The 27,867-nt window shown below is 35.0% G+C and overlaps 2 protein-coding genes across 5 annotated transcripts in view; one reads left to right on the top strand and one right to left on the bottom strand.

Moving 5' to 3' along the window:
• Positions 1-3,756, bottom strand: part of cm (AP-3 complex subunit carmine) — a 100,911-nt gene extending 97,155 nt beyond the window's left edge. The window contains exon 1 of the mRNA XM_081765518.1: positions 3,731-3,756. Coding sequence (XP_081621644.1) covers positions 3,731-3,741 — 11 coding nt within the window. The 5' untranslated portion in view covers positions 3,742-3,756. The remainder of the gene's footprint in view (positions 1-3,730) is intronic.
• Positions 62-27,787, top strand: LOC145690545 (general transcription factor 3C polypeptide 6). 4 transcript variants are annotated; one of them, XM_081765529.1, is made up of 2 exons: positions 62-463; positions 27,239-27,787. In XM_081765529.1, exons 1-2 carry the CDS (start codon positions 458-460, stop codon positions 27,752-27,754), a joined length of 522 nt encoding a protein of 173 aa, XP_081621655.1. In that variant the 5' UTR covers positions 62-457; the 3' UTR covers positions 27,755-27,787. The 4 variants fall into 4 exon arrangements, with proteins under 4 accessions (XP_081621655.1, XP_081621654.1, XP_081621656.1 ...); XM_081765528.1 differs by having other exon boundaries at positions 62-492; XM_081765530.1 differs by having other exon boundaries at positions 424-496.
• The last annotated feature ends 80 nt before the right edge of the window (positions 27,788-27,867 follow it).

Below are 27,867 nucleotides of genomic sequence, written 5' to 3'. Positions count from 1 at the left end.
AAAAAAGAAGAAGAAGGAAGGAAGGAAGTACAAAATAAGAAAAATCAACTTCCATAAAATACGACACGTAATGAGTCAAGAATGATGCATGTCTACTTTCATTACGTTCCGTAGAAGACTACAGCACAAAAGTATTCTTAAAATATGTTCCGACAAATATGTACTTGTTTTCGTCAACATTGAAGTTAAGGATGGTTCTTTTTCTTAAACTATTTGATAAACGTAGAAGATCGGAATTTACGGATAATTTACTCATTGAAGGAAGTGAGTGACATACAGAAGTTTCAATTTTCATATTTTATAAATTTTGAACTTTTATAATCAAGTTAGTGCAGCGTGGGAAATTGAAGAGTAAAGTGGCAATTTCTGCGTGTCAACATGGGATTTTATAGCGTTTCAGGTTGGCATCACTGATTGGATGGTTTTTTGTCTTAGAGAACTTGGCAACCCTGGATGAATGGTGGTGAGTTGTGGGTTGTTTTGAAATATTGGGCAAGTATGTTTCTGTACTGTAATGGTTATCCCTTATAACTTTCATTTCAGAACTTTCGGTATAGTTCACATTAAAAATAGGATTGCTAATACAAAACTACATAAAACCTGTATTTTAGATAAAACCAACTGGATGTAAAATGACAAACTGTCAGCATATAGAAAATAAGAGATACAGTTCGCGGTGCTGGTCAAGTTTGTGCAGACCACATTTTGCAAATTTGCAAGTATAAGTCAGTACTCAACGTGAAAAGACATGGTTTTAAATTAGCAAATTTCGGCAAGCGGCACAAGTAAATAGTAAGTAATACAGCTAGGGTCAGTGAGGGTAATTATGAGGCAGATTTCGCAACTTTTCCACGGTACTCAACTTACATTAGTTTTGAAAGCAGTTAACCTAGGCAGCAGTTTATGGTGCCAATAGAGATATATGGTGCTGCCAAGAAATTTCCTACTATCTCATAAGTTGACGAGTAAATGTCAAATTTGTGCTGTAACATAATTTTCCTCCAAGAGGATAATTATGAGACACCTGTTGTCCTCAGCTTTCTGTACGTGATATTGAAGTATGAAGGAGTTAAGTTGTGAGACTATAAGTCTTCGTTATTTTGTGTTTATTACATAAAGATGTACAAATATAAGAAAAAAAGTGGAAATAGCTACTGTTATTGTTACATCTTTGTGAGTTGACTATAATAGGCATACAGGCTAATAGCCTATACTAGATGTTTCAGGTCCAAAACAGGTTTATGAAACAAATTTAGACTAAGTTCTAGGCTGTTCACTAAAAACAATTTAGGCTACTTATGTTTCTTTATGTTTTAGTATATTGATATGTGTCTTTTTTTTTTTTTTTTTTTTAACAAAATAATATAGGTCTACAATTCTGAAAGTTATCAAGAAACAAGACTATAGGACTGCCTCAAGTACAGAATACAGCTTTTCTGAAACCTAACATACTAGGATACCGAGACAAATTCCAGTTATTTCTTTGGGGGCCGCGGTGGCTCAGTGGTAGAGCGTTCACCTCTGGTGCTTAGGGATCCCGGGTTGATCCCAGCTCCCGCCAAGTGAACTTTGTGGTGGACAAACACCGTGTGCGTGGGTTTTCTCGGGGTTCTCCCGTTTCCTCCCACTTTCTTCATTCCACCATTTCATTCATTACTCATCATCACCGTTTTCTTAAGCCTAACCGGCATAACCGTGGGACGTAAAACTCAGAAGCTTTCATTTCATTTTTCCAGTTATTTCTCAAATACATTAATCTAGCATGGTCTCATAATAACCCTGCATATAAGGAAAATGAGATACAACAACAAAAAAATTTGGGTAATAGTATACATGAGAACCCCCTGATCTGAGTTTCTTCTGTGTTCTATTACCACTTCTACATGAAATACCATAAATTTTCTACGTAGTGCAATAGTAAGAAGTATCCATGTGCACAAAACATGCGATATGCGTTAAATCCCCCCCCCCCACACACACACATAGTCATAGATAAAGTACAAGGGCACTACACATGCAGATATAAAGTACAGGTACGTTCTTTTTTATTTTCGTATCAGTCGATAAGTAAATAAAAGTCGCTTTGTTACCCCCTTTGTCAGTTCGTACATACTCAATGAATAATCCCTAAAAGTATGAGCGTCCTGCTCCTTCGGGAAATGATGCAGCTTAATGTATACTATATCCAAAATGTGTAACTGAAACGAAAGCCCAAGGGACAAATTCAACTTAACCTATAACTGCTGGCCTACCAGGCTTCCACCAATACACATTGGTTTCAGAACAGTGATATCACTGCACTAGTAGACATAAAAGTTAATGATGGGATTTCGAATTTCTTTTTTTCTTTTTTTTTTTTTTAAATGAGTTTGTTAAGAAGATTGGTACCTACAAAGTTTTGTAAACTGAGACTGGAAAATGTAGAGAGAGCATTGTGAAGGATGTTACTAAATGCCTGTGCTCTTAATTTGTATTTACCTACAGTGATTGGTGTCTCATAATTACCCTCACTGACCCTGTATTTTTTCAAATGTAGGATTTCTGTAAAATTATTACAAGCGTTTTCCAACGGTTGCCGCCGGCGGTGAATTTCTGCACACGTACAGGAGCCGTATTTTATGTTTACAAATAGAGCGTTACAGATGTGAAATTATTTCATTTGCTGTAGGAACTTGCATCACTGTGAAAATCCATGTTTTTTACTACCTTGACTTACGCACATATACGTGCTATATTTTCTGTAGGTTCAGGTTGGGTTGGGTTAGGTTAGATTAGATTAGGTTAGCTTCGTATTGGCCCTCAGTTCTAAAACTATTTTACTACCGTTGCCGACATGCCTCCTAACATGAGACACAGGATGTCCACGACATTCGCTCTGCTCTGACTCGGTTAGGTAGCATTTTTACTCTCCAGTGGCCATGTAGAATAGATTTGTTTTAGGCACTGTGGATTTTATTGCTTATGTCCGAACACTGTATTTGTATGAAAACTGTGAAAGAATTGTATTTTTTCAAAAATCACTTGTGTTGGCCCCATTTAACTTCAAATTAAGTATTGTCGTGTCTCCAAGAACAAATGTTTTGGAGGACAATTAAAAGGAAAGTACGGAACAAATTATATTTTTTCAACTATTATTTCGAGTGGTGTGCCTAAAATTTACCTGCACGCTATTTGTAATGGCAAATCTTTACTTTTAACTCAGAGAGTGACTGCAACCGATTCATCTGATCTGGTTCCCGGAGCAGTTTAGGAATCATTCCTAAACTGCTTCCGGAACCGAATCAGATGAATAGGTTAGAGTTACTGTCCGAGTCAAAGTAATGTAGCTACAGTGTTAAGAATTATACTATAAGTACAAGGGCTAAAATGTTACTAAACACCATTCCTAAAGTCTTCCGAGAAATCAATGCAGGTGAAGCGGTGACTATCAATTTTGAGATCTAGATGGGGGGATGCCGCCCCCCAAACCCCCACTGAAGTACCATAAAAACATCCAAAACATCAATAAATAATCAAACCACTACTATAAAGCTAACGTAAGTAGGGAAAACTTTTTTTTAAAAAAAACTCACCACTAATTATAAATCAGTGCAGCATGACAAAGAAAAATAAATTACATCTCACCAAAACAATAGAACAACCAGCATCAAACCAAATACTTTGCCAAATACTCAAATGCAAAACAAATCAAGAATAAAAATAATATCAATTAAAAAATGAAAACACTCACCGTTTCGCCATAGCAGAACGCTCATGAATAATGAACTCATAATTGCTATTTCCACACACGAAAAAATAAACTAGCAAGAACACATGCGCAATACTCAAATTTACATTATTTAAAAATGTTCCTTTCCGCACAGACGTCGATTTATTAAAGCGAGCACACTTGCTATTATTACAAACAAGAAAAACCAATAAACGCCCACTTTTACCATACGTCGGAAATATCTTCAGAATTCGACCACAACCATGACGGGTTTTCTCTAACTCAATTAAACCACACAGTGCTGCAAAGCGATATGAGTTAATATGCGAATCTAATACAAACTTATTTAAAAACGACAAGTTCAAATTCTTTGTTTTAAATTCATGAAACGGTTTCTCAATCGCATTTGCTAACTAGATCCTCGCCATGAAACGAAAATTCAATTACGCGCTCCCCGCATGCCACAAGTACACACATAAAAGCAGTAGAACATGTGACATCACAGTAACAAACTACCATATGACTACGGAGACACCTAGTGGGAAAAAGATGAACTACCACCAATCTTTGAACTAAGGACGTCACACCAAAGGCACGAACAATTCCAACAAGTGACTCACGCAGAAACAGTTCCAGGAAGTGACTGAACCTATAAGAACCGATTAAAGTCACTGTTTGAGTCAAAGTAAAGACTTGCCGTTGTAATTTTTATGTCGATTGCAGAATTGTGGTAAAAGATAACGAATACGAAGTCCTTTCTTCCTTACTTTTCTTCAGAATTAGTTTAAAAAGACAGAAATTATATTTTTTACAAGAAGACTATTGTAATAACATACACCTATTTATGATTTTACGGTTATAAAACAACTGTCGCTGTAGGCAGCTGAAGCGGTCCGTGGCCAAAAAAGTAAATAAGGTGCACTCACAATTTCTTATTGCATGTTACTAATTGCGTAGAGATTTATATCATACCAATGAGTGTATAGGTTTATAGTAGTTTTTCAAATTAATAATAATAACTTTTCTTGCCTTAATGACTCTTTAAGGCATTCTTTTAGCGTATGCCCAAATAATTGCGTACAGATTGGTAGTATGCGAGCAAATTAATGTACCGTAAAAATGATCACTCATTCGAAAAGACACTTCAGTTTTCATGACAAATCATTGTAAACCTGCAACAAAATGAGTATTAGTGCGAAGAACACGCGCGTACCTGTGCGAGTTTGTCACTGCAAATTAGTTTTTCATCTATAACAGTACAGGGAAGGTCGAAGTTATGAATCAATCTGGAATGGAAGGGAGGGGGGGGGGGGGCGTTCGTATGCAGCAAGTGCGTTAGCGATGTGAAGTATGCGCGTAAACGAAGATATGCTGGTCACTAGAGGTGCAAGGGCTCGGAAAAATCCGGCTTTTTTTTTTTTTTTTTTTTGAAAAAACTCGGTTTTTTCTGCTTCGCTTTTTTGCTTGGGAAATTTTGGGCTTTTTTCAAAATTCTGCTTTAAATTGATAAAGCAGACTTTGTTTCGCTTCTCTATAACACAAAAAGTCATTTAATTAGTGGTTGATGCCGAAAATAATATAAAACCTCGAAAATAAACCATGAATTTCGAAAAGATATTTCAAACAATTTTTCTTCAACATATTTACGTTATGAATTCCAAAGGAAATACACAAATAACTACTACAATTGTATGTAGTATTTATTTCAAAATATTCCATACCCTCTTTTTGAAACAAAATAAAATTAAAACATAAGAGAAATACTTAGGTGTATATGATACACTTAAAGGCTGCACATCTAGAGCTTTTGGTTCTGTATATTCTTGAAATTCTACAGTTAAGTTTTATATAACCACCATCACGGTTTACCCAATCCTCAAGTTTTCTGAATTTTTAACAAGAGGGATTCAACATATTACGGAACTCCCCCTCCCCCGCACCACCACAAAAAAAAAAAAAAAAAAGTATTACGGAATATATTTAAGCTAAATACAACTGTAAAGCAAACATGCCTGAGTGGTTAGCTTTTGCGCTTCTATCGGGAAGTTCAGGATTCAACCCAGCATTCGACCATTCTGACAAAGCTTTTCTTCATTCCATTTGTGAATGTAGAAATAGTGCATGTACTGTGAGTTTTCCGACTTCCTTTCTTATTGTTTTTAAATCGTTATTATTACTAATTACCAGTAGTGACGGTTTTGTGAAGGTTAGGGGGTCGGTCTTTCGGACTGAAGCCTGTTCCCTAAAGTTACGGAATGTGTAAAACAAACGAAACATCTATTAGTTATGCCTTTACTCATGAACTTTAAGCTCCCGTCAAATAAAAATTACGAATGTTTACAAAAACTAAACATTAGTAAGAAAAAACCCTCCCAAAATACTTTTCTAAATCCGCCACTGATTCTCAATATAAAATGATCTTCAAGGTTGTATCCGGAAGATTATTGCTAAACACATAAACGAAACGAAATATTAGTTATGGCTGTACTCATAAACTTCAAGCACCTCCCAAATAAAATTAGGACTTTTTAGAAAACGAAACAATCAGAAAAACCCCTCCCAAAGTACTTTTCTAAATCCGCTACTGATTATTTGTATAAATTGGTATTCAAGGTTGTATCCGGAAAATTATTGCTAAATCATTGCACAGCTACAGTATAACAGAAATGTGGAAGTATGGTTTGACGGATATATTGAAATACGTCAGTTTAACTTTTGCGCTAGAAGCTAGAGTACAAAGCTCTTAGAAATGAAACACGGATGACAAACTAAAATGATCTAGAGAAGAAAAAAATGTCGATAACTCAAAAGTTAAAATAAAGTTAAATAGCCTATAAAATTGTCCTCAAATACTACATTCTTCATGTTAGCTTTAATTCGTAAAACATGTGCTCCATCTATCTTGATGGTGAATTTCAACACGAAATATGGCATTTAGGTCATGGAATTCTTATCTAACTATAGAATATACTATAAGAAAGCTATTTATATAGAAAAATCATGAAAATGAAAAAAGCCAAAATTTCCAAAATTCTCGTTTTTTTCCCAAAAAAAGCCGGCTTTTTTGCATCTCTACTTGTCACTAATTGGTTATGCTAATATACAATTGACGTACGTATGTACGGTTTCCCTTTAGGACTTGCTCTTTCTCCCTACCCTTTTGCAACGTCAGGAGTGGAAATCGAAGAATAATATCCCAGTATGCATACAATAATTTCGTTGTAGACAAACCAAGTAGCTATAATACAGAAAAAAAAGTAATTTTAATAACGCATTACTCAGGCATTAAAATGTACTAGCCAAATGACAATTATTTCGTGAAGGTTTGAGGTTTTTTATGCGTTGCTTTTGAGATATTTCAGGTTGAACATAGCCAATTTTCGAAAAATCTCGATCTTTGAAGATCTGTAACAAAGAAACTATGGGGCTCGGCGGAGCTTATATCTATAAAAATAATTAATGGTGGGTCTTAATTTCACAAATGGCAATTTGCGTTGTTTTTTTTTTTTCCTAAAATTTCAACAAACTAGCAAGTTTTTTCAGGTATTTGTAGTGTAGTAGGCTTAAATGGAATCGGCTCTATAATATTGTATATTTATTTAATTTATGCATAAAATCAATATCTTATAAAGTAACAGCGTTTACTGCAAACCTTTGTAGAGTGCAAAATTTTCTTATGCGCCTATACAATAACGGTCGGGCAATGAAGAACTGAGAATCTAGAAAATGAATGATTTTTTTTTTTTTTTAATCCTAAAGATAGTACAACTTTATAAACCATAACAAGGATAATAAATTTTGCCAGCGATCTTTTAATCTCAAATTGGATGATTTTAAATAATATATTTGTGAAGTCGTCTTTTCTGTGCATTCTTACACAATCAGATATAACTTGCAGTTTAATGGTGGCTACTTCCTAAACGGTGCCCCACACGAAAATTTGTTTCTCCTACAAAAGTTGTTTTCTTTTCGGTGATTTATCAATTTTATGTACTTAAGCGTTTAAATTTTTTAAGTATACGTAGGGCCGCTTGATAAGGGCCCAGTGGGACAAACAAAGCATTACGCTTTGATGTTTCCTTACCTCACGTTTTGTTTCATCATTTTATCTCCAACAATTTGTGATTTATAAGTATTGCACGTTTTATATGAAACACCCGATGTATATGTATAAAATATGAGTATAGAGATTGAAAATAATAGTGTACGAAAACGAGTGTTTTTAAATCATTATTCTGTTAAACTCTATTGGTAATTGCGTTTATAATAGCCAAGGTTTTGTTTACCATCTGAATGCAAAATTTCTTCAGTGACATACCTATTGGTAATACAAAGTCATTATTTCCTCCTAATGATAGGACAGTTTCCTGTGTTTCGATTTATTTTCTATTAAAGCCGTTGTCGGAGGAGTATAGTGAAATAATTTAGTTTGTATGGGATAAAATTATATTTCTATTAAATTAAACTCAGAAGTGCGCCAAGTTTTATTAACCCATTTTGAGATGAGCGTGACACATAAATGCATAAACCCCTAATATGTCCCTAGAGAATTAATCCCGAAATTTTCAGTGGAGACCTCTGCCCTCGTCAGTGACTTATTTATCGTCATAAACACACACGGGTGTTTCAATCACATCTCATTCTTTCCATTAAACACTGTTTCCGTAAAGTTACGCAATCCCGAGATTTTGATCGTGTATGTCTTTTGAAGCGAGAAGAACAGAAACCTGGCTTTTGTAACAAAGTTTTGCATTGTTCATGCAGATATTTAGAGAAGGAAAAAGCAACCGAACCCTTAAAGTTGAATTTTAGTAAGTGTTTAAATGACCGGAAATGTAATTCATAACATTTGTGGATTTACTACAATTACCAGGAACAGAGGAAAAAATAATAATCACAGCAATTCTTGGTGTAAATGCTTGGTACACATCAATATTTGCCGGGTAGGACGAAAATTGTATGTTGTTTTGCAGTTGTTGCGAGTTGTAAAAGCTAGTTTTTACGTAGAAAAGGGACATTTAAAAGAAAAGAAACGCATTCAAACTCTTCCACAGATGTATCCGATCCTCGCGATGTAAGGCAGTGTGATCTATCAATGAAATTATAATTTGATTTTTTTTTTTGCAAGAAATTACGTTAAAAATAATTACTCACCTATAGTTGGTAACCCGTGCTGCCTGGGAGAAAGGAAATAGACATTTTACATTAAAAGCTTTTTTTTTTTTAATGGATCATTATTTTGTGTTCTATATTTTTTCCCTCTGTACTTTTTCGTTTGTTTATTTTCAGCACCGTTTGGTTGTGTTTTCTTCATAGTTGATCGGGTTTTGAGCCTATGAACAAGATTGTTTACCTGGGTGGCCTGTTGTGTTTTGTTCACACATTGTTTATTTAAGTCATTGTCTATTATGCAGGTCACTTGTGTTTATTGGTACCTTCTTTATTATATTTATTAATTATTTTGTTTTCTGTTGCAAATATTTTCTTAGCCTTTACGATATTTTGAAATTCTTATCAATTTAGGATATTATTTATATATTTTCTCTCTTTTTTTATGATTTTAATGCATGATTAACAAGATTCTTTCCATTAATATACAAGATAATTCACTAGGAGGTGAAGATACTTTGGGTACTGATAGTATGGGTGATTCTACACAAAGAAGTTACCATAAACATAGGTCCGATTCTCGACGATTTGCGAGCCACAGATTGTTAACCATTTTGGTACATCTCTCTACAGAAAAGTATTTTTTACTTGGCGTGTAATTTCCGTTCTCGGAAGTGCTATAGCACGTTGGAAAGGTAAGGGAGTGACCTTTTGAATGGTGTATAGTATGGTGATATAATGCGCATGATAGGGAAATTACAAAGGATAATTTCGAAAATTGTCTCGAGAAATTTTCCTTCTTTTTTTTAAATATATTTTGAGAATATTATGGCAACACTGTCGCTGAAGCAAACAAAATATAAATAGCACAACGTAACCCGTTGTATGCCAAATTTCGATAAAAGTTTCAAGTCGTTAGCTTTCGGTGGTGAATGAGAAAAAACATGATTAACATTGGTACGGAAGTGAGTAATCATATTTCGATCGCAGATGGAAGGTGAGCTTTATGAAAGAAAGATATTAATCATAAAATAGAAAAGATGGCGCACAAGAATTTCATTTAAATGGGTGGAAAAGGAATAACACGAAAACTGTCTGGAAAAACAAATGCATGTTTCATCTAAATAGCAAGTAGTAGCTACAGAATACACACCATTCAATTTCGCAAGATGTCAAAAATTCCTGTTTCACCTCTACGTATCACACATCTCACAACAAATGTTCAAAGATATTACTACCTATCTCAATGCGTTTGTTAACTGTGTTATGGGTACGTTGAGTGGAACATCTTAATGCATCACGGTTGTCCTTCAAACGGGCGCAGACATTGTTGATGCAAGTGACAAGTCCATTCCATGTATTGACTTTGCTTTTGTACATCTTCCCCTATAATCGACCGTATACACAAAAATCCAGGGTGGTGTCAGGGGAACGTGAAGGCCAGTGAACGGGATTCCCTCACCCAATCCACATGTTATGGTAGACGTGATTAAGATGGTCTAATGTGTGTTTCAGATGACAAGCGGCATGGCCTTGAGTTGGCATCACACGGCATCCAATTGGCTTTGAGCGGTGTTGACAATTCGCGACAAGCAGTTCCACACGCTGACTTCTCGCGCTACTGCGAATCTTGACAATACCAGAGGCGCTTGCTCACTTTACGAAGTAGAGAAAAGAATCACGAACACATACATGAAAACTACATCTTTTTATGTCAACTGGTTGTCATGATACTTTTAAAGGTTTCCATATAAAACAATTAGTAAAACGAGCGTTGAATCCTGGTCTAATTTCCAGTGGACATAACTTTTATTACAGGATAATTAGGGGTGTAGCCAGCAGGTTGTTCTAGGGGAACATTAATTTCAGGGGGAGGCAAGCTTTTCACACATTAAAAACAGAACAAATGACCTCTTTCACAATATGAAAGCATTTTAACTTACCATACATACATACATGCTACACATATTATATTTTCACGATGCTACCTTATCAAAAGATGGATCTTGACAGTACTGAAGTTGAAAACCGGATTGTAAGAGATGAATCAATAAGCTATTCATAAGAAAACAAATGCTGTTTATAGCAGTCTGTTTATCTGACTGTGTTTATGCGGGTTAAAATAGTAAAGGGGAAAAAACTCGAAAAAATAAACTCAAATATTATTATGCAATAATATAGTAGTGAGTTCACAGTGCGCCCTGTTAGGGAAATGAGAATATAAAGCATATGATTAATTTTAGTTGTTTTAATTAAGTTCAGAAACCGTATTGATGATGTTTGATTTTTTATAATTTTCATATGTTGTTATAAACGTCCCTCATTTGCATTAACTATTAAATAAGTTTATTATATATATATATGCCTGACGAACCTCATTTCGGGTCTGGAAATAGTTTGGAAAGACAGGGCCCCCTTTTCATCCTTGGCTACACCTCTTTGCAATCTGATTCATATATATATATATATATACGGTCGTGGCAAAAACAATAAAGCTCTTCGTGGGTGGTACCGGCAATGGCCGAACAGTCGTATCCTCTTACCAGTGACATTGTAAGTAAATGTGTATCCACCAACGTTACCATAGTTTTGGTCTCCGTTATACTCTGATTTATGACTTACACATGTGGGTTTAAGAGGTCACTTTCCACTCTTTTCTTTTTCCCCCTTGCCGTGGGTTTGGGATTCCACTTTGCTCTTTTCTCCCCCATGCCAACGAAAGGTACATGCTCTGTTTTGTATTAATGCTAGTTAAAAAAAAAATAAATAAATAAATAAAAAGTAAAATAGAAATAAAAGATTTTCAAGTACACTACCACATCAATATTTTAATATTTCAGAGTACACCATATTTTTATTGTCTGATCTATCTATAGCAAGAAATCATGTGTAATATTCACTATTTAATGCAAATGTCATAATTTATTCTTAAAAGTATGTTTTAAAATACAAAATATACACTACTATAAACTATTAAGAAGAATGAATTCTGTTATTTATTTATTTTGCTTATTTCAACTTTGTTTCAATAAAATTAAGAATATTAATTAAGTAAACTGTACTACCGTTCCGTTTAACCGCATCTCCGGTTTAACACAATCCTTAAAAGAAATAAGCATTTACTCGTGCACGACTTTTATTTTAAAACATCAGCAATGAGTAAAATATTTGTTTTTATGTGAGTAAAGTAAGAAACGGCTTTTTGCAATCAATTTAGTGTCCCAAGAATACGTTTTAATTTCCTTCTGGAATTCGCATAGGTTGGAAGTTTTAATTACAGTGAAACGATACTCACTTGTTATTTCATCAAAATGTATATGCTAAAGTGGACGTCAAAAATAGGATATTTCGCGACATGTTAGGGAGATGAAACAGTATATAAACTCATTATTAAAAATAAGTGAACACTTGCTCCAGCATTTTGTGAAATTCCGCTTTAAGAGGAAAAATTCTACAATTATTTTCTCAATATGTAATAAAAGATACAGGCCATTCCACTAGATTTTCTCACTCCAATTTCTTAACGTATATTATGCTGCAGTTACTGCTGAAACATGAAATACGAGCGACATTATGTTTTGAGGAAATTTCATTCGAGGAAAATTACCTACATGAACTTTTTTATAAGTGACATATGGCACCCTCATATATCAGGATTATTAATTAAATACTTGTTTATGAAGTGTCAACAAAATGATTTACGCAACATTACATATATATTAATAATGTATAAACAAAATCGATTCAGTTGCTTTTGAGAATATCATCCAATAATAACTCACTCTATTAAGAAACTACCCCTTGCGGATTTATTTGGGAGAAATTACTTAACCCTATTATAGGGTTATTAATCAAATTATTATATATCGCCTGTTTCGTTTTTGAAAAAATCGTCCGAAAAAAACTCACTCCAAAAGTAAACTACCCCTTGCCAATTTTTCAGGATAAATGAGTTATCCCATATTATCAGATTGTTATGAATCATGTATTTATGAAACATGAAAAAATCGTTAGAGGCGTTTCCAAGAAAATCACAAATTTTGATTTTCATGTTCAGTAAACTACTCGTAGTTCTGGCAGTAGTAAGAAAATTCGGAAAAAGCCGCTAGAGAATCTTATAAAAACCTTAAATCTCGATACGTTGAACCGTAGTTATGCCTTCTAGGCGACCAATCATATTTTCATTGGGACGAACAGACGCCCAGAACTCCGTTTTGAGGCATGTAGAGGCGATTCAACTTACAAATTCGTTTAAATCTCGATTTTTCCATGATTGCCATACTTTCTTCTCTCCTATCGTTGCTCGAAAGTAAAAATTAAATTTTGTAAAGAAGACAATCAAGACTGTCTTGTCTCATCATCACTAGAAAACTGCTGACCCATTAAAAAAAAAAAAAAAAACACTTGATTTGAGCTGGATTTTTTATGTCCTTTTCATTATAATGAGTATCCTAAGAGATATTTTTCTCCACACTCAGACTCATCTGTAATTTATTGCATCGTCATGAGAAAACCTGATAGACTTTTTCAAATGGATTTTGCAATGTAGGTAGCAGTTGACTCGTGTCGGGTTTCTTTCATTTCACTTTCATTAAAGGCATATCCTAGGGGAAAAGGGTTAAAAAATAGACTATATCAAAAGCTGCTAAATCCTTTAAAATCAAGTTTTGAAAATTGCACTGGGTCACCTAAGCTTTTATCATTTAATTTCGATTCAAATACTTGTTCTAAATGCGAAAAGATGGTTCAAATATGATACACATTTCAAATATTCTCCATAAATCAACTCTTCTCGTGAACGCGGTTCTTCAGTCACTTGATAAATAATTTTATGATTAGCGGTAATAAAAATAATAATTTTATTTTTTATCCTTTCAACGAAATTCAGTTGATACTAATTTCTCCAAATTGAAATTTTAATAATTGTCACGTCGAATAACTATAGTATGACCACATAGCTTCTGAAATTAAATATATAATGAGGTGAGAGCGAAAACAAGAATTTCCGTTGGCGCTACATTACTATAATTATATAGCGATTGCTTATTTCTTCGGACTAAGTTGCATATTTGGACGATTATTCTGGTTGTATGATTTATTTATCACTATTACCATTAGAATGGTCCCATGAAATAAAGAAAAAAGCTACTTTCTTTCAGTCATTCAGAAATACCAAAAATAATTCCCAAGACTAAAGACGACTTTAGATTTATAGTGTCACAAATACCCATAAAATAATAATGTTATTAAGTATTCTGTCAAGTGCGCACCCAAACATTTTTGTTGAAGAGTTCGAAATCGAAAGACTGGATGAGGTCTGGATCGAGTGGGCCTCTCGTAAACGTGCCACTAGTATAGACAAAACACAAGTACGGTATATTATTAAAAAAAATTACGAAGTTCTTAGGTTCTTGATCTGAATCCTTTGGGCCCCTTTTTGATGCACCCCTGCCTATCGTTAACTGCTACAAAGTGTGAAGATTCTGTACGCGGTGATCTGCTAATATTTTAGCACTGAAATAAAATTTATTCTCTTTAATAACATATATCAATTGTATTTTCTTTTTTTCTTCTTCTTCTTGTCATACCCTCTGTCGTATTCATTATAATACAACTTCTCCAGAACGTACGTAACATTCTTCTTCTTCCCTTCCCTACTTTTGCCAACACTAACACAAGCAGCTGGATGGTATTCTCTTCGTTTTACTCTTTCATTTTCAGACTAGCTTCCCATCAACCATGGCCTGAATATAGCACTAGGCATCTTTCTTATCTTTATCGAATAAGGAAGAGAAAGAAGAAAATTTAATACTATAGCAATGTTCTTGTGTCACGAGGAAAATCAGTTAAAGAAAATTAATTAGGACGACCTATGCTCTGGTGTAGAATTTTATAAAAATAATCGATGTAATAAAATGTAATTATGTAATAAAGTAATTAAATATAATGTAATAAAATGTAAAATATAATTAAAATACACTATTCATAAATTTTTGATCTCTTGTTGCCTTATCTATTATGTAAATGAGAAAGTTATATACTTCTACATCATACATCTAAGATATTAATGGAATAAGATAAGATATTATTACACTCGCCGTGGAAAGGAAGGAAAATTTTTAAAGTAATAATAATATTAATAATAAAAACTGCTACTTCCCACTCGTCAGCATTAATATCTGTAAGTCCACTTCGTTGCGATTTGAGTTAGGTAAAATTTAATCTTAGTGTAACCTACAGATGTTTCTTTCGTTTGTAAAGCACACTTTGGTCGTTCTGAATAAACGAAAACATTCGTCATCGTCGCTGTTATTAGTGTAAGTAGTCGATTATAATTTTTAATTACGTTCGGGTTACAATACACTACGTTTTCTTATTTCTGCAGTTTTTATAAGCTTGCCTTTTGTCTTCGATTTTATTTGTTTTTCTTACTGTTAGTTGGTTTCCAGGATTTCTAGTAGACGATTTCTTTTCATTAACACTCATCAATGTTAACATTTTCTTCTCATTTACAATGAAAGCTAACGACTTGAAACTTTTCAACGATGCTTAACATACAACAGATTACGCTTTTTTTCTACCTCAGCAACAGTTTCGCTATCCAATTCCCACAAATTGGAAAAAAGAAAAAAAATCTCGAGACAGTTTTCGAAGTTTTCCTTTATAATTTCTCTATCATATGCATTAGAGTACCTATACACCATTCAAAAGGTCTCTCCCTTGCCTTTCCAACGCGCTATAGCACTTTCGAGAACGGGAATTATATGCGGAGCAAGAAATACTTTTCTGTAGAGGGGTGCCCAAAATGGTAAACAACTTGTGGCTCGCAAACCGCTGAGAATCGGACGTATGTTCATAGGAACTTTTTTTTGTTCAGAATCACAAATACTATCAGCACCCAAAGTATTTACACTTCCTTGTGAATCACCTTGTATAATACATTAAAGCTAAGCATTGTTGCACCGAATTTCATCGACGAGCGGGAACAAAATTCGTTATTCATAATTCCCAAACTTTTTTTTTAATAATAGTATTCTGTTGTGATGATCCCTTGATAAATACGTAGTTTAAACCAGTTCTGAAACTAGCCATATACTAAGGAACACGATAGAAGAAAGTCATTAAGGTTAGTATTTCAATTCAAGTTTTGAAGTATATTTTTGGAGTTTTTTTAGTTTGATTGTGGGTTTTTATGTGGATTTTGTTCAAAATATCCCACTGGGGAAAATTCCAACAATCCTACTAACTGGGGCTTCAGTTTTTTTTCTTTTTTTTTTTTATCGATAAAGTTATGCTTGCCGATAAATACTGAATAGGAGGGTACGGTGACTCAGTGGTAGAGCACTTACAGGGTGTCTACTGACCTGGAAAACCTTGAAAACCTGGAATTAGCCTGGAATTTGCTTTTGGGCCTGGAAAACCTGGAAATAGCCTGGAATTGGACGTGAAACCTGGAAGTTTTAAAATTGTTTTTGCGATTGGTATGGAATAAGTATATTTTTGTAAAATGCAAGAAAGTTATATACTACAGCATAAGTTAAAAGCCAATAATAACTTATTCAGTGGAGACGTAGTTGAGAAAGACAGACAGACGTGAGCAGAGTGCAGGCGGTGAATGTTTTTGGAAAGTATGTTGAGGGTACAAGAAGAGACTGAATAAGATTTTATTTGTTTGGCATGGTCGTTGTGAATAACAGTGACTAGAAAAAGAGTTAAATTAGTCCCCGATGATGAGAGTAAGGTAATTGAAAAAGTTAAATTTCATGATATATTAAGTTTGTGTCTTACGCTGATGGGATACTGGCATACAAGCCAGAAGCTTTCTCTGTAGTTGTGCTTATTTGCATAGTATGAATTAAGCTTATTTGCTGCTTTGTGAAGACATTGGTTTACATGTTTCTGTAGCAAGAGTAGTAGACAGGTCTGGAACTACATTCCGCTTACAGTCCTGTGCCGAAGCTTTTTAACAGGAGTCCAAACCCGCGGATGTCGCAGTGAACACCATTCCTAGTGGCCGAAAGGTGTATCACCGGAAAAAAGTAAAATTGCCCACATCTTAACGGAATCACTTTTTGTATTTAGATTAACATTTTACTAGTCTTGCAATAAATCCTGTTACACACTAAAAATTAACATTTTATTTTTCAGCCATTAAAATGGGGACAAGTAAAAATAAATTCCAGGACTCGTGGAAAGGCCAGTGGAAATGGGTTATTAGGTCCAACGATCTATTTAAAGCATTTTGTAAACTCTGCAGAACTGATTTTGACATTTCAAATATGGGAGCTGGATCATTGAAATATCATGAAAAAGGAAAGAGGCTGTTAAAGCTCTTAAAGCTCTTAATGCACAATGTTCGATCGTAAAGTTCTCAAGCAATGTTAACAAGGATCCTTCCTGTATAAAAAATTCTACAGCGTCTTCCAGTTCAATGACTGGCACATCATCTACTCCAGTTGTTTAGGAGAAAAATGAAAGCCCAGCAACAACTAGTGCTGTAATAAAGAGTTGTCTTATCAAAGATCAAGTGACGAAAGCAGAAATAATCTGGACATTACACAAAGTTACAAGTCATGCATCGGCCAGAAGCCAAGCGAGTGCAACGGATTTGTTTCCTTTAATGTTTCCTGAGTGTGAAGTCGCTAAAAATATGCAGTTACACAAAGACAAAATAGGTTATGTCATCACTTTTGGATTGGGTCCATATTTCCAACAGACGTTACTTCGTGAACTACAAAATTGTGAATTTTTTGCAGTATCGTTCGACGAAAACCTAAACACTATCTCACAGAAAATTCAAATGGACTTAGTAGTTCGTTTCTGGCACAGTGACGAAAATAAAGTTTTAACACGTTATTTAACATCAGCATTCCTCGGACTTGCTACTGCCCAGGATTTGTTAATTGCATTTATAAATACTTTCAAGGACAAAGGTCTCGATTTTTGTAAGTTACTTCAGGTTTCTCTTGATGGCCCCAACGTTAATTTGAAATTTCTGAGTGATTTGAAGGCCTATCTGAGTGAAGAAAATGGTGAAGGTCCACAGCTTGTGGAGACAGGAACGTGCTCTTTACATATTGTTAATGGGGCTTATTGTTACTGCGCATACCAAAGCTGGTTGGAATGTGACAGAGTTTTTGAGAGCGTTGTACTGTTTATTCAAGGACTTCCCTTCAAGAAGAGCAGATTTCATGGCAGTATCTGGAACAGCAGTTTTCCCTCTTAAATTTTGTTCTATTAGGTGGGGGGAGAATTCTAAAGTTATCAACCGTGCCATAACTATGATTCCTGCCTTAGAAGTTTATGTTGATGCAGTGAAAACGAAACCTCCTGAAACATCAAACTCCCCTAAAGTAAAAGCCCACATCTCCGATGTACTGTTGCCTGCTAGATTAGAGTTCCTTCAGTTCGTATATGCAGAACTAGAAGAATTCCTCACTAAGTACCAGACAGACAGCCCATTACTACCGTTTCTATGGAATTATCTAAACACGTTGATTCGTAGTTTGTTAAGCCACTTCGTGAAAGATGATGCCTTAAAAGTAGCTAAAACTTAAAAAAAAAAACCTGACAATTTATGTTTTTGATAAGGACATCTTAATCCACTTAATCTAGTTGACGTTGGATTTTCTGCGGTTACATCGCTTAGGGGAGTGAAGGATGTTGATATATTGAACTTTAAGAAAGAATGCAGATTCTTGCAAGAACTGTGTAAAAAACTTATGCTAAAATGTCCTTTAAAATACAGTGTAACAAGAGCCGCAAACTGCTTGTCCCCAGAAACTATGACCAACGAAACCCTTCGTGAACCACGTATCACACTCACCCTGGAGATATTTGTCGAGAAGGAGCAAATAACACCTGTAAATGCTGATATGGTGAAACTGGAATATTTAAAATTTTGTTCAGACCAAGACACAGCACGAAAACTGTCAAATTTCAGTTACAAAAATGACAGATTAGACGTTTTTCTCCATGATCTGCTAAGAAGATACCTCCAATGCGCTTAAAACATTCATAAGATATATGTACTTTTCCATAGCAACGCAGCAGTGTAAAGGAGTTTCTCCATTAACAAAGAGTGCATTGTTGAAAATCTCCAAGAGGAGTGCTTGATTGCCCAGAGAGGTGTGTTGGATGCTGTGCGTGTTGCTGGTGACATACGTAATATAAATATCACAAAGAGTATGATCCAGTATGTGAGGAATGCATCAAGCAGAAGAAATGAATATCTGAAAGACCGCGGTGAAAAAAAAGACAGAGCAGCTCGAGAAAAGAAAGATATTAAAAAGAAAATAAAAGAGTTGGAATTAAAGAAGAAAAGAATACTAACTGACGCCGAAGCAGAAGTAGATGCGTTGGAAGAACAGGCGAAAAAGTTAAAAGGGATGTTGAACTCTAGAAGTTAAATGTAAAAAATTGTTCACTGTGAAAGGTCTTTTCTATATTTGTTCATATAATGTGCGTGGCTCCATAACATTTTCAGTTTTTTAAACTTTCATGTTACAATACATTTTTAAATAAAATATAACTGATGGCCAGTCCCCATCCAAGAAGAATGTGCACTAACGTTTAACAATATGGACTACTTTGCGTTAAGAATTTGTATTATATATGATCATATTCATTTTACTTCTAAACTAATACTAGTTTGACAAAAATGGCGGGAAAAGAACTTACTCACCGCTAAGTCCTACCAGTACTTAGAATAAAATACTACAAGAGTACTTTAAAGGGGAGTGCTTGTAGTAAAATACTCTTGTGGTATTTTATCCCATAACTTAGCGGTGAGTAAGCTATTTTCCCGCCATTTTTGTCATTGTTCATCAATACTCACGTGCTACTACTATAATATGAGTTTATTTGAAGTAATGTTTTTGACAGAAATTTACTATTATACAGGGTGAACCTTAACTAGACCGATAAACTTCGGGAGGTGATTCCCGAGCCCGAAACAAGAAAAAAATTCCTCTAACTTTTCTCTACGATACATAGTTTTGGAGCTACAAGGTGCCGAAAGTGTGGAAAAATGGACTTCCAAGGCTTATATTTCCAAACCTATCCAACATAGAGAGTGCAGCTTAATATCTTTTTAAGAAAGTCTTATCTGTTCTGAACATATGATTTCCTTTGTGAGATTTTAAGCAGCACTCTCTACTTTGAATAATTTTGGAAATATAGGCGTCGGAAGTTCATTTTTCCACACTTTCGGCATCTTTTAGCTCTGAAACTATGCGCTCTGGAGAAGAGTTAAAGAGGATTTTTTTCTTGTTTGGGTGCCGAGAATCATTTCCCGAAGAGTTTGTCGGTTTAATTAAGGTCCACCCCTGCATAGTATTCCTACATTAGGATATTTAAAGCTACTGCACATTTTTCTCAACCGGCCTTCTGGTAGGGGAATAAGTAAACATTTTCTTGTGTAAAATGTTTTGAAAACCTACCTTTTAGTCAGTTTTTTCTTTTCATCTTGTCACTTAAAGAAACTCTCTTGCCATATGCATTCTCTAATTATAACCAGTTTTTGTTAATAGCTATATAAAATTGCATTAGCTTATACGTGTTACAATAAATGTCACTCTACTGAATAGACCTGGAAAAAAAGGAAAAATAAACCTTGAAAACCTTGATAAAACCTGGAATTCGAAAATGAACATTTAGTAGACACCCTGACTTACCTTTGGTGCGTAGGATCGCTTGTTCAATCCCTGGACAAGTAAGTTTGTGGTGGACAACATCGTGCTCGTGGGTTTTCTCTGGGCCCTCCCACTTTCTCATTCCACAAATTCTTTCATCATCATTCACTTGTTTTAATCATAGTTCTTGATAACTAGAGTAGCTTTAAACACACAACTTATTTATCATTTTGATTCATAGTTTGGAACAAATATACCCTGCTTATGTAAATAAATAAGTTGGGGGTTCCCATCGAAAATTTTAGCATTAATAAAAATTTAGTCTTATTCCTGAGTTTGGTTCAATAGTTATCATGGCTCGTTTAGTTGATTGATTGATTTTGAGTTTTGCGTCCCTTTCAGCAGTGGGGCCATATGAGACGTGGGCCTACAGTTTAACGTGGAATCCGTGCCACTTGGGCTTCCGCGCGATCTCCTACTCCAAAGGCGCGGACACTAAACGCTTAGCCATGGTGGAACTCTGTTTAGTTGTTTCAGTAGGTAAAATATTTCACCCACTTTCACTTTTAAATATCCCAATTCTTTACTCCCTCCCCTACTGCGGGAAGTTTCTTATAAACATATAATGTTGGTAGAAATGTGTGAAAATGACTGCAAGTTTTTGTTTAAATAATCAGTAAATTTACGTGCAACTTTGTGAGTCCTGTCCATTTTCAAGATATGTCAGCTAACCCTTTCACTTTTCTTTTCCTATGTTCATGTAAACATTCTAAACTACTTTGGTTGTTTTGCTAACACTGGTTTGTATTGCCATATTATCTATTTTTGTCTTACAAGAGACATCACCCAGGTGTCCGGCTCCGATTTCAATGAAATTTTGTTCTCTGGTAGAGGGCATGTATGATTTTATTGCCATTATTTGTGATGACAGAAATTTTAGCCATGGTGCTTGTTTTCTTTCTTTCTTTTTTTTCTTGTATATTTTTAAGAGCTGCGATGTGGTTATTAGAGATTACTGCAGAAGTCCCTTACTACCCTTTGGAAATGGAGTGTTAATGAAAGAAAAACCATGTAGATACATATAAGAGCTAGGGGAAAGTCGTATGGCAAGTATGAACTTGACGGCAACTATCTTGAAATCCGCCATTTTGAATTAAGGTCAAGTTTTTTAAATGGGAATATTGTAATATGATACATAATTTCGGGCTACAATTTAATCAGGAACACAATGGTAAAGTTAGTTTTAAGATACGCACATTTGGAAAAAGTTAGAGGCTTCTTAATTGTATATACTTACTATGTGCATAAGTCCCTTACCTCTGCTTCTAACTCGCATATTAATGATAATAAGTGGATAAAAGCTTCGGTAATACATATTATGTCTAGAGGCAAGTGTTACGGTAAGGGTAACCTTGACGGCAGCCATCTTCAAATTCTCCATTTTGCATTAAAGGGAAGTTTAGAAAAATGAAAACCATATCATGTGACACCTCATTTTAATAGCATTTTTTCCCAAAAAGTTAATGGTATACTCGTTTTTGTTTTATAGGTAACCAGTATGAATTTAGGACTGCTTCTAATGTGCACCAAACGTCCATTATTCTATATTTCAAATTGGCAACACTCCTAATTTTCACCGCATGTTTTAAGATTCCAACTGCACTTTGCAATTGTTGCCATGGCTCATGTTTTGAAAATTTATTACATTTTTTTATGCGTTGCGATTTGTCAGTTCATGAATAGTGTTGAGATAAGCATCCAGCAATCTTTCTAAATTTTGAAAACTTAACTTATATCTGTCCTTCAAACACTCGTTTACTGACATGAATCATCGCACAACGAAACAATTCCAACTTTGCATTAAGGTAAACCGAAGATTTAGCTTGTAATGGATAGTAGATGAGGCGAGAAATCAAATGAAAATTCATTCCAAAAAGGAAAAAGAAATAGGATTGTTGTGTAAATCAATGCTTTTTTTTTGTTTGTTTTATATTTATTTCCTTATTGTTTGTTTTTTTTTTATTTTCTATGGTAGTTTTTTAGCTAGTCAGACAAAAATGTCATTCGTTTTCTAGCGAGTGTTATCGAAGTTTCATATTTGTAAAATTTATAATCCGTTTAGATCGGGAACTCGATTAAGTTACACCTCTTTATAAACAAGAATTTCATTTGTATTTCTTTCCGTTACATAGGTCCATAGGCTTCTCATGTATTCTGGTTTGAAATAAATAATTACATTGCAATTCTTCAAAATTTAGAAAGATTGCTGGATGCTTATCCCAAAACTATTCATGAACTGACAAATCGGAACGTATGAAAAATGTAATAAATTTAGAAAACAGGAGCCATGGCAACAATTGCAAAGTGCAGTTGGAATCTTAAAACATGCGGTGAAAATTAGGAGTGCTGCCAATTTGAAAGATAGAATAATGGACGTTTGGTGCACATTAGAAGCAGTCCTAAATGCATACTGGTTACCTATAGAACAAAAACGAGCATACCATTAACTTTTTGGAAAAAATTGCTATTAAAATGAGATGTCACATGATATGGTTTTCATTTTTCTAAACTTCCCTTTAATGCAAAATGGAGAATTTGAAGATGGCTGCTGTCAAGTTTACCCTTACCGTAACACTTGCCTCTAGACATAATATGTATTACCGAAGCTTTTATCCACTTATTATCATTAATACGCGGGTTAGAAGCAGAAGTAAGGGAATAATGCACATAGTAAGTATATACAATAATAAGCCTCTAACTTTTTCCAAATGTGCGTATCTTAAAACTAACTTTACCATTGTATTCCTGATTAAATTGTAATCCGAAATTATGTATCATATTACCCTATTCTTATTTTAAAAAACTTGACCTTAATTCAAAATGGCGGATTTCAAGATGACTACCTTCAAGGTCATACCTACTATACGACTTCCCCCTAGGCCTTATATGTACCTACATGGTTTTTCTTTCATTAACACTCCATTTCCAAAGGGTAGTAAGGGACTTCTGCAATAATCTCTTATAACCACATCACAACTCTTAAAAATTATATTTAAAAAAAAAAAAAAATAGAAAACATGCACCATGAATAAAATTTCTGTCTTCACAAATAATGCATACGTACCCTCTATCAGAAAATAAAATCTCACTGAAATTGGAGCCGGACACCTGGCTGATGTCCCTTTTAGCTATATATGTTTTAAGTTAATATGCATAAGTGTGTTTCATGATCAATATAGAACTATAGTTGCACTTAGCATCCACGTCTTTCTGCAGTCAATAACTACGTTTCAGACCTACGCCAGGTTCATCTTCAGGTCTTTAAAGAAGAAAAAGAAGCTAGAATTGTTGTCAAATTAAGAAAGCAAACCTGCATGGATCCGTCTCACGTGTATGCTATTTCACAAGAAGAAAATTTATACGAAGACTTTATCGCCTTATTCCGTGTATGTTGTTGCTCAGTTCCTGGCATCAGAGCTCCGTAGTCTCGTCTCGTTTATATATATATATATATATATATATATATATATAGTGTGTGTGTGTTACAGTCGCGGATCCAGGATATGATCAAGGGAGGGGCTAAACCATATTTTGCCGTTTTATCCAGTGTAAAGCAGGATTGAAGCCAATTTTATCCAGTCTGGGCGTCAAGGGGGGCTATAGCCCCTATACCCCGGTGTATCAGATCACCCGTCCCAGGCATTTTTCTCGGTTCGTAGTCAGTGTAGACATTTCAAACAAAAAATTGAAGTATCAAATCGCATGTTAGGAATCAAATGGTGATGCTTCCACATCCAGTGGCGTAGCGGGAATACTACTACGGGGTCAACTCCAAAATTTCAAATGGAAAGTGGTGTCAATTTCGATTTCTTTAGAAGCATTATCGAAAAAGAAACAACTTTTACAGGAAACACTTCTCTTTAAATTCTATGGTTTGGTATCTACGTCTGTTATTTGTTGTAGAATTGCTACTATCAGACCACCCATCCCACGCATTTTTTTCAGCTAGTAGTGCACGTAGGCACTTCAAACAGATTTGGTGTAAAACAGACCGTCACAGTGAAAACAAAGAATGAAATTACGTGTTGCACGTAAGTAGGGAAATTCGAAAATCCTTTTCCCGATATGTATGAAAATAGAGTTGAAATGGCATGTGAAACAGTTAGCTGATAGTATAATGCCATTATCACAAAAAGAATGCCTGAAGCTAGTTTGACTTAACCGAAGAACTGGAAATAAATCACAGGTTCAACAAAGATAAACAGAGTTCTGTGGAATATGTTTACTACGAGTTTATGAAGTGACATCCCGATTTGTTTCTTAAAACTCATGTGTCTACAAGTATATTGAGAACAACAACTTTCAATAAGGAAGAAGTTGCAAAGTTCTTTTCGAATTAGTGCACACTGATGGAGAAATATTCTTTTCCACCATCACAAATATTGAACGTGGATGAGACTGGTGTATCGTCGTATCATCCCAAAGTGATACGTGAAAAAGGGAAGAGAGTTGTGAGGTAATTAGTTAATTAGTTATTATGTATTGGTTATTAGTTATTATGTATTGTTTTCTGAAAGCTATAATGGCACACGTTTAATTGATTTATGCACAAAGATGGTTGCTAATTTTTAATCATTATAATTGTATACGTTCTTTACTGCGTAGTCAGACATTCCCTGCTTAATGTGCACTCAAGGAGATTGTAGAACATGGAAGGATTTTTTCGTTGTTATCGCAGGGACAGATCAAAAACTGCCAGGCAAAACGTTTGTTTACTTTCAGTGATCTCAATTATTCAGTTGCACCATGTCCACAGTAGAAGGCGATAAAATAACCGGTATTCTGATGGAATCACAAAGTGAAAATTCTAGTGACATAAGTTTCATATATATATATACACTTATGTGCAAAACTTAAAAATAATGTCATTTGCATGATTTATTGCACTCAGAGAATGGTGAATCAGCCATATATTATTGGAATGTGTAATTGCAAATGGATACAATCCAAAAACACCGAAAGAGAATGCACAGGATGGGCAAGAGACGAAAATGCATGGGCATGAAAAATTCGGAAATAGACCAATGTGGTTTTCGAGGGTTAAGCGTAAGCACTGCTACACATGCACCGCAACGTGATTGCATGCTGAGAACGAGATTATCAAGAAGTGGCTGGGGTATTTTTTGCCATTCCTGAAGAAGTGACTCCCGAAGCTCAGGAATGGATCTTGGAGCCACTTGACGTCGTCCAATTCGCCTGCCAAGCATGTCCCACGCATGCTCGATGGGGTTCAAGTCTGGTGAGCAACTGGGCTAATCGAATCGCCTGATATCCTGGTGCTCAAGGTACTCATCCACTATGGCAGCGCAATGGGGACGTGCGTTATCATCCATTAGAATGAAATCAGGACCCACTGCGCCTCGAAACAGACGAACGTATTGGTCCAAGATGTCATCCCGATACATTGCACCAGAAACGGGACCCCAGGATGATCCCACCCAGTACCATAATTCCGCCGCCTCTGTACTGATCTACAGTAGGAATGGCCAGAATCGGTTTCTGGTGGAACCGGTTTTCGGGTCTGAATGGATCCGGTTCTAGAAGATCCGGTCCCGGAACCGGTTTTTCGGATCCAGGTCTAGAGCCGGGTTTTGGGCTGACATTCAAAACAACGTAAACGCCTAAAATCGAAGGAAAAAAAAAAAAAAAAAAAAAAACGCAAAATGGCATCAGCCGTTGCGTCGCCATGGGATGTTGTAAAAAATAATCAGTTGTGGGTTTGAAGTATCCTGATATAGGATAAACATTCAGGAAAAAATTAGATTTTTTTGAAAAGATCGAGCGGCAATTTTTCTTTTTTCTCGATCACTTTGCATATATATATATATATATATATATATATATATATATATATATATATTAACTTTCTAGTCCGTGGGCGCCATTTTTAGAACACCTGATATACGTAATCAGCCTTATGCATTTTAGTGTGGAATTCGTTGTTTATTTATTTATTTTACCTTAATAAATCTAACAGACTAAACCGGCTAATTACGCACTAATATATTATTTTACTACATCCTCTGTGTTATTTTACCACATCTACGGAAGTGTAGAAACATTTGAAAGATAAGCGTTTTCAAGATGACAGTGGTATGGTATTACCAGTGAAGTCGTTGCTAAATGAAGAATCTGGAACATTCAGGAGAATGGAATTACTTAATTCTTGTTTTGGTGGGAAAAATAAGTATATCGCTGCAAGTGATGAATGTGTAGAAAGAACGGAATCTTTTTGCTTAGTTCAGGTTTCGAGGTCATTTTAAACAGGTGAGTATGGAAAACTCTTCGAACTCTTTCGTATAAGCGGATTCAAAAATGAAGTATCCAAAGTTAGTTATGGAGTCATTGTTTTTATTGAAGTTAGTAATAAGTAAAAGGGATTCACTTTGAGCAAGGAGCAACTAGCTAACATTTCTGGATGCGTTTTCGGAATGTATGGTTGTGTCAGTAACTTGAATTCGGAGGCTAGGTAACGTAGGAAGACTATAAAGAAGGTGAAATTTTAGTTGAGATTTACTTCCTGTGAAATTACACGTGGGAATAATCTATAAGGATTTTGGTTTTAACTTCTTTTTCCAGTTTGTCCTTTTAGAAAGCTAAAGAAGAACCTCACGTAAATTCGAAACGTAGTTACTGTTTCTTGGAAGGTACGAGTGGGAAGTACAAGGATATATCTATATTTGGTTAGTTTTTAGATATTTATTAGAATTTTCCTTTCTTCTTCTAGAAATGTATCAGTGACTGCAGCAGGTGGGTTAATAAAGTAGTACTGGTTGTTACTACAACTTCCAAAATGTCAGAAGAAGTAGAAGAAGAAGAGCATCTTGTTTATATGGTGTTCGATGGAATGGTGGACAAGGAATTGCTGGAAAAACCAGAGGTTCATTTCAAGCTCATTGGTGCTGAAAGTGAACAACCGATAATGCAGTTAGGAGGGCAGGTATATGCCGGAAAGTATATAGACACAATAGGTACTGCTCTTTTCTTTGAGGAGACCGAACCAGAAAGAGGGGATCCTGTGTTTTCACAAAGAATTAAGCATCAATTGAAATACGTGTGTAAAACCAGAAAAGCCTTGCACATGACAAGAGTGTTTCTTAACCAAAAGAAAACGGAAGATGAAAGGGCAACTGAAATAGAAGCAGATCCTGCAGATAAAAATGTAGACCAACATAGAAGTGATGTAGAGACTACTTCGTATAACCAGTTAAGTAATCCGTCAATTGTTCAACCAGGAGTGTAACAAAAATAAATGTTTGAGTTATGTCATATCTAACTAAGTTTTTTTTTTTTTTTTTTTTTTTTTTTTAACTGACTGTATTGTTTATATTGAATACTAGATACCTGAGCTGTTTG

The sequence above is a fragment of the Thermobia domestica genome, chromosome 7 (genome assembly GCF_964235325.1).
Source record: "Thermobia domestica chromosome 7, izTheDome1.hap1.1, whole genome shotgun sequence".
NCBI classification, from domain to species: Eukaryota; Metazoa; Arthropoda; class Insecta; order Zygentoma; family Lepismatidae; genus Thermobia; species Thermobia domestica.
The sequence above is the reverse complement of the archived record's forward strand: the minus strand, read 5'-3'. Positions and strand labels throughout refer to the sequence as shown.